At 34.8% G+C, this 7066-nt stretch overlaps 1 protein-coding gene across 1 annotated transcript in view; it reads left to right on the top strand.

The window, feature by feature from the left end:
- Positions 1–385: 385 nt before the first annotated feature.
- Positions 386–7066, top strand: part of LOC107084011 (kinesin-like protein KIF16B) — a 29980-nt gene continuing 23299 nt past the window's right edge. The window contains exons 1-7 of the mRNA XM_015373638.1: positions 386–415; positions 497–607; positions 688–804; positions 3881–3978; positions 5618–5733; positions 5827–5969; positions 6137–6305. Coding sequence (XP_015229124.1) covers positions 386–415; positions 497–607; positions 688–804; positions 3881–3978; positions 5618–5733; positions 5827–5969; positions 6137–6305 — 784 coding nt within the window. The remainder of the gene's footprint in view (positions 416–496; positions 608–687; positions 805–3880; positions 3979–5617; positions 5734–5826; positions 5970–6136; positions 6306–7066) is intronic.

Here is a 7066-nt window from a genome sequence, read left to right as displayed (position 1 = left end):
CAGTCAGATTGTAATCTTAGAAAACGAATAACAGCCCACAGATAGTTAACAAATATGGCGTGCTTTGGCGCCCTCTAGTGGTTTGTTTTTGTAGAACACGCAGTGAAAATAAAAGCCCAGGTGTGAATAATTAGGAAGACAAACGTTTAATGAGAAAAGTGGGGAACCATACATGTAGACTGGCGGCTGTACATATATTTTATTCTTCCTTCTGATTTTGCAAACAATGTCTTCGGTGCGTGTAGCGGTCCGAGTCCGTCCTTTGAATAAAAGGTAGGTGTAAAAGGATGCATTCTCATTTTTAATGTTAACTTTCTAAAATTAATCGTCACGCCACTTTACCTTCAACAGAGAAAAGCTATTATCTTCGAAGGTGATTATTAACATGAGTGGGAACAGCACATCTATTCATAAGGTACAACATAGTTTCATGAAAGGTGTTTAGAAATGGCTTGTTTAATTTATTACTGAGAGGACCATTCATTTTATATTGCAGCCTTTACCTTGCAGAGGGGACAAACTGAAGGACAGAGGGAAAACTTTTTCATATGACTATTCATATGACTCAACTGATGTAAACAGTCCAACCTTTGCATCACAAGAGAAGGTATTTTTGAAATCTAAAATCCTACCTTCTACAGTGTTTATGTATTTGAACCTTTCTCTTTTTTTTCCCCTCTCAATCAGATTTTCAAGGACCTGGGCTCTGACGTTTTAAAAGCAACATTTGATGGTTTCAATGCCTGTGTTTTTGCATATGGGCAAACGGGATCAGGAAAATCTTACACCATGATGGGAAACAAAGTAGGATTTATTTATTTTTTTTATGTATTATTTGTGGTACCTTCCTATAACAGGGATGTCCAACTCATTTTTCTATCCGGTCAGTTTGGCATAGTCAAATCTTTAGCAGGACTAGTTTTAGCTATATGTATAAAACCTGATTTCATTATCTGGTGTTAAGATCTTTACTTCCATTATTTTTTACTTTTAACCAGAAGAAAATTTTCAATTATTTGCATGTGTGTATATATATATATATATATATATATATATATATATATATATATATATATATATATATATATAGCCAATTCACAACACCTGTAAGCTCAATGTTTTTTTTACAGAGACAATTGAATCAGGTTATACCGACAGGTTGGTTAAAACGTTTCTATCCAAGGAGACCCAACTGTTTGCATGTCGACATTTATTGACTTTGCAGGATTTGCTCCTCCTGAGCATGTGGCTACATCAGACATTCTCTTGCACTGCATCTTTGATTCTAAAGCAATGCCTCACTACATTTTAAGAGCATATGCATTTCTTTACGAAATTATGTACCTTTTTGGCTCTTAAGGTCTCGATAAATTGTTGTGAAGATCTAAATTCAGTCTGCAGGCCTGCAGCTGGAAACCTGCTCAAAGTTTTTTATTTTTTATTTAATAAAGTCTGTGTTAGATCAGTGGTCTGAAAGAATGAATGAATATTTATTTCAGACAATTAACAAATATTTTAAACAAATAACCTTGTGCCACACAAAAAAGTGATTGATTACAGTTTGAAATAAATTACATTTTCAGTTTCAAATAACTTAAATTCATTTGAACATAGACATTAGCTACCAAAATAAACAAAATTTTCCACTTAATAAACTTGCCAGTATATGTAGCCTGAGATCTGACATTGAATATTAATTCATTTATAATTATTGATTATTTATATCATCTCCACTTTCTGTAAACATAAAATGTCTTCTGGAGTTTTGCTACAAAATGCATATTTACTCTAATTGCTTTACCTCTTTCAACATTAAAGCTTTAAACTTTTTAAAAATATATCAATATAATCATAAATGAGAGACCAAAAATAGATATTCCTCAGTGAGAGTTAGAAGGAAATCATGCCAAATTTTGACTCACTTTAATATTTTTTCATACAGATTTATTTCTAGCCCACTATGTATACAGTAAACTTTCTTTGCAATTTTCCCCACCACATTTGTAAATCTAGAGAATGACCTTGTTTGGAATTGAGCTTGGGCAGAAAGGGCAGTTAACAGGTTTTCTTCCAGGATTGCCCTTTATTTGTAAGAGTCTGCACCGACTCTAGCCAGGTACCTTGACCTTGCAGCATTATGTTGCCACCTATGTGGGTTTGGCATAGGGGAGCTTATTCCCTTTTCTTTCCTTCAAAAAACATATTTTGTCCGTATAGGCCATCTTCCTTTTTTTCCTATATAAACTATACAATCCACTGTACAGATATTTCTGCCAGAACTGTAAAACTCTGCAGCTCCTCCAGAGAAACTAATTCTCTCCTTGTAGTTTGGTGTTCTTGTTGCCCAGCCTGTGAGTTCTGGTGGAGGGGGTATCTTTGGTAGGCTTCAATTAGATCATACTGTTCCCATTTTTTCCCCCACATCTCCTTCATAATTGTTCCACAGTAAAATATTCAAGCACTGCTTTTTTAAAAATTTTTTTTTTATTAAGGCTGTAATCTGTCGATTATTTTTTTCCGATTAATAATCTGAAAGTCCAAAAATTCCTTAAAGATGACTTTTTACAAAATTAACAGGTGAAACTAAAACTTTTCCACTTGTTGAGTTCTGGATGGAGCATATTGACAAAAGAAAATGTTTTTAATGTTAAATCCAAAATGATTTTATAAATTTACAATTTTTTCCAATTTTGGTATAATTGCTGCTCTAAGTGGGCCGCTCTGTCAGCTAAAGGCATGTTTTAGAATCCCTATACTCCAGTTAATGACTAATCTTTTACTAAATTAGTTGATGTTTATTTCAATAATCGATTAATCATGATTAATCTGATTAATTGTTTAAGCCCTAATTTTTTTTTTTAAAACCTACCCTTGCTTTAAACTTGTCCATAACAATTTTCTTAAAAACTGCTGTGCTTGATTTTCCTCCTTTTCATTCGGTGAACATCTTGAACCTTCACCGAACAGTGATTCATACTGAGATAAAATTAAACATAAGTTGACTCTATTTGCTAGTTCTTCACAAAGCAATGAGGGGCGCTTCTATGTTGAGATACTGGAGTACGGGGGCTTGAACACCAATGCATTACAGCCATTTTCAGGTTTTTAGTTGAAAATAAAAACAAAACAAAGCAGTATCCTCTTTATTATTTGTACCAATTTGTGTTTGTCATATAAAATCTCTGTAAAATCTGCTGAGGTGTACAAGATACTATTGTCTGATAATTGTCAATTAAATGAAACATTCACACATGGCTCTGGGTTGCACATTGACAGACTCTGTAAACATTTGAAGTAATGTAACTCTATTTTAGAGCTACAATCTATAGGCACTTGACATGCATTAGTTATATAGATTTCTGAAATACAGCAGCTAATGCAATTGGGTGTTCATGCATTGACCTCTTTCCTTTTTTTAAAAACACACTGCAGCCTTGTTATCCTGGCTTCTCTCTCTGCACTTATCAGAAAATGTTATGGTTGGAGCAAACGTCTGTTCCTCGCACTGCAATGGGAATCTCGCATTATGAGTGAGGCTTCTTATGTGTGGACTTGTGCAAGGTCATCAGCAGATTTGCTGTCAGCGTCAGAGATAATTATATATGGCTCTTAATACGTACTGTCTGTAAGTTTGTAATTAAAAACAAGAGGGCACACAGCTCAGGCTGGAATTGCTTTTATGCATCAGTGACTCCATATCAGATGAGCTGATGTTTTTGTTGCTCAGCATTCATTGCATGTGCCAAAGTTTTGTTTGCACAATACAGTAAACTCTCAGATTAAGATTATATTATGGGATCTAAATGTGTTTAAAAAAAAAAAAAAGTTGAATGTAAGATTAGTTATTGCTGTATTGATTCTAACAACTTATTTCTTTAAGGCGGATAAAGGTTTAATCCCACGAATCTGTGAGGAATTGTTCCTGGAGATTTCCAAGAGAAGTAAGAGTGAGGCCATGTCATTTCATACAGAAGTCAGGTAAGCCACCCTTACATCTGCCAGGTTATTTCAGTTGAGTCTTTTTTTTTTTCAATGTATTGATGACTACTAATGCTTACAGATGACAGAAGTTACACCCCCTGATCTTTTCCAAATAAACATCACAGAATGTTTGCTGTGTACCTACAAATACAGATGATCTAATTTCATACTACTTAATTCCTCTGATGCCATATTGGATGGTAGTAAGGAGATTTTCATTCTGAACAATGCTTCATCCCATTATACACCAAGCATCACTATTTCTTGTCTCAGGGAGTAAAATGAGGAAAAGAAATTCATGGCATGGTTGTCATCCCCTGACCTCAACTCTGCTGGAAAATCTGCTGAACCTTGTGAAAAGTTAATTCTTCTTTCAATGGTGGGGTAGGCTCCAGTCCATCTGCAAATAGCAATACTATAGAAAGAGAGGGGGAGACGGGCATTTATGAATTTTAAACAGAAAAATCAAAAACTGGTTAAGGCAGTTGTCAAAATGTTATAAAATAAGGTTTCATTAGTGCATTACTTTTTATGAAGCCATTATTCAGTGAACAAAGTGGTCTGGCTATAGTAGCCATGGTTCGACCAACAAAACTGTAATCTGAATTAGTTTCATCAGCTAGTGTTTTTTTTTTTCTTCCACATTTAAGTTTTGTGAAGATGCATGATGTTTTTTGCACTCAAACATAGGACTAAGCTGCACGTCATCTTCTCTTCCTCATTGCATTTTTTTCCTGTACCATTGCATTTCCCTGATGTATACCTTACTATCTGGACTACTAACTATTCATGTGATTTTTGCCATGAAAGTTGCTGTTTAAGCTGCTTGACGTTGCATTAGCACTTTGGATTACTTTCAAAAGAACGGCGTGAAATTAAACCAAACCAAGGATAAACTCTTCTGCTTTGCCTGCCCTAATGGATCAGTGTCCAGCACTGTTCAGCTGGTGGTTTGAGAGGACATTGAAAAATTGGTGGTGGCTTTTTAAAATTATGCTATTCCCTTCGTGCAACATGCCATTATCCCTGGGATGAACCAGTGTAAAGCCATGATGCTACCCACACCTCACCGTGCTTTAAAATGTTTTCTCAGGTCACAAAATAACCATATCCTCAGTGTATATAGGAATGGATAAATTACTGTTTGACCATGCAGCCTTTCAAGGGTTGGAAATCTGTGGCCTCTTTCTTTGTTTGAACTTTTTTTTTTTCCCATCCACTGTGTACAATGACAATGGTCTTCTAATTTATAAAGAGCTTGATCCTTGGTTGTTTCTTAGCTTTATCTTGCCTTATCCAATTCTAGAGGGTATTTCTGCCAAACATGGATCAAACTGGTACTAGAATTGATGAAACAGAGTTCTGTTTACAACATTCTTTTTATTTTATTTATGGCTAAAAGCTTGTTTCTTTGTCAAATAATACATTTTAATGCCAGCAAATCTATTGATTTCACTTCGAAAAAGCAGCTGTGGCATTCATAACTAACAAATATAAACGTGTCTTTAAACCAAAAAGCAGTGGTTAAGTTTTGATATAACTGGTACAAAAAAAACATAGTAAGTCCAGTGTCAATCTTTGATTTTTTTTATTTTTTTAACAAAATCTTGCATCTTGTTTTTCTATTTAATACCAGCTATCTTGAGATTTACAATGAGCGTGTACAGGACCTCCTAAAGAAGAGAACACCCTGCTCAGAAACTGCTGGCCTTAAAGTGAGGGAGCATCCTACGGATGGACCCTATGTTGAGAGTAAAGCAAAATTCATTTTTAATTGTCCATCTCGTCCAAAATGTCTTGCAAAAATGCTTGAAGAGTCTGATCAAATATTTACTGTTTGCGTAGACCTATCGAAACATTTGGTGCACAGCCAGAGTAATATGGAGAGCCTGATCATTCTTGGGAATGCCAACCGCACCATAGCCAGCACAGGCATGAATGACTTCAGCAGCCGTTCACACACCATTTTCACCATCACATTTACACAGGTAAGTCCTGAATTCCTTTTCTTTTGAGCTATATTTATTTTAATCTCGTTTTAACGTCATTGTTCAACCTCCATCTGTGCTTATTAAAAATGTATACACTCTTATGTCCTGAAATACAAGTATGCATGCATTTTATGAAATGTGCTTTGATTTTTTTTGTATTACAGGGATGGTTTGATGGGGCGCTGCCACATGAGAGACGGAGTAAAATCCACCTGGTGGACCTGGCTGGCAGTGAGAGAGTAGATAGCACACACACCACTGGCACCAGGCTGAAGGAAGGTGCCAACATAAACAAGTCTCTGGTCACCCTGGGCAGTGTCATCTCGGCTCTCGGTAAAGGAAGCTTTAAATTAGCTTGAGCTCATATTTAGTTTTTTTTTTTTTTTTTAATAAAAATATTATATCTTCAAGTTTTTTTTTTGTGCTGTACACTCATAGCTTTTCGTATCACTGCTACAAACTTCGTAGAAAAAATAAAATTCAATGCATGTATTTTTTTTTTTTAAACTTTTGTTCTTCAAAGCAAAATCTCAGGTAGCATGCATTTGTATTGTGGAACTTATAACTTTTTAAAATGAAACTCTCCTGTGCGCTTTAACACAACTTTCTCTAACCTGCAAGGTTTCCATTGGGCTGTTTGTCAATCTTTATTTTCATAAAAACTCTTAGACTTTCACAGAACAGCTTTTAGTTCACTGTGATTATGTATTTTAAGTTTTTGGAAGTCATTTAAATGTGCTCATATTATTTTATGTCTAATTGAAGGGGGCTGAAGACAAATGCCAGATTTTGGGTAGAATTATAAATGGAAATTTAAATCTATTATGTTCCACTTTACAACAAAGTACTAATTTATTATGGGCAATTGCATACAATCCTTAATAAAAGGCATTGACTTCTAATGCTAAAAACAGTCCAGGAGGTACTGTTGACAGGCATTTGACTGCCTGCAAATTCTTTTTTTTTTTTTGTAAATATTTATTCCAATAGAAATGACTGACCTCTCTGAAATACAGGTGCTGGTCATAAAATTAGAATATCATGAAAAAGTAGATTGATTTCAGTAATTCCATTTAAAAAGTGAAACTTGTATA

The sequence above is a fragment of the Cyprinodon variegatus genome, unplaced genomic scaffold (genome assembly GCF_000732505.1).
Source record: "Cyprinodon variegatus isolate N-32 unplaced genomic scaffold, C_variegatus-1.0 Scaffold90, whole genome shotgun sequence".
NCBI classification, from domain to species: Eukaryota; Metazoa; Chordata; class Actinopteri; order Cyprinodontiformes; family Cyprinodontidae; genus Cyprinodon; species Cyprinodon variegatus.
This window is presented reverse-complemented; position numbering and strand designations above follow the sequence as displayed.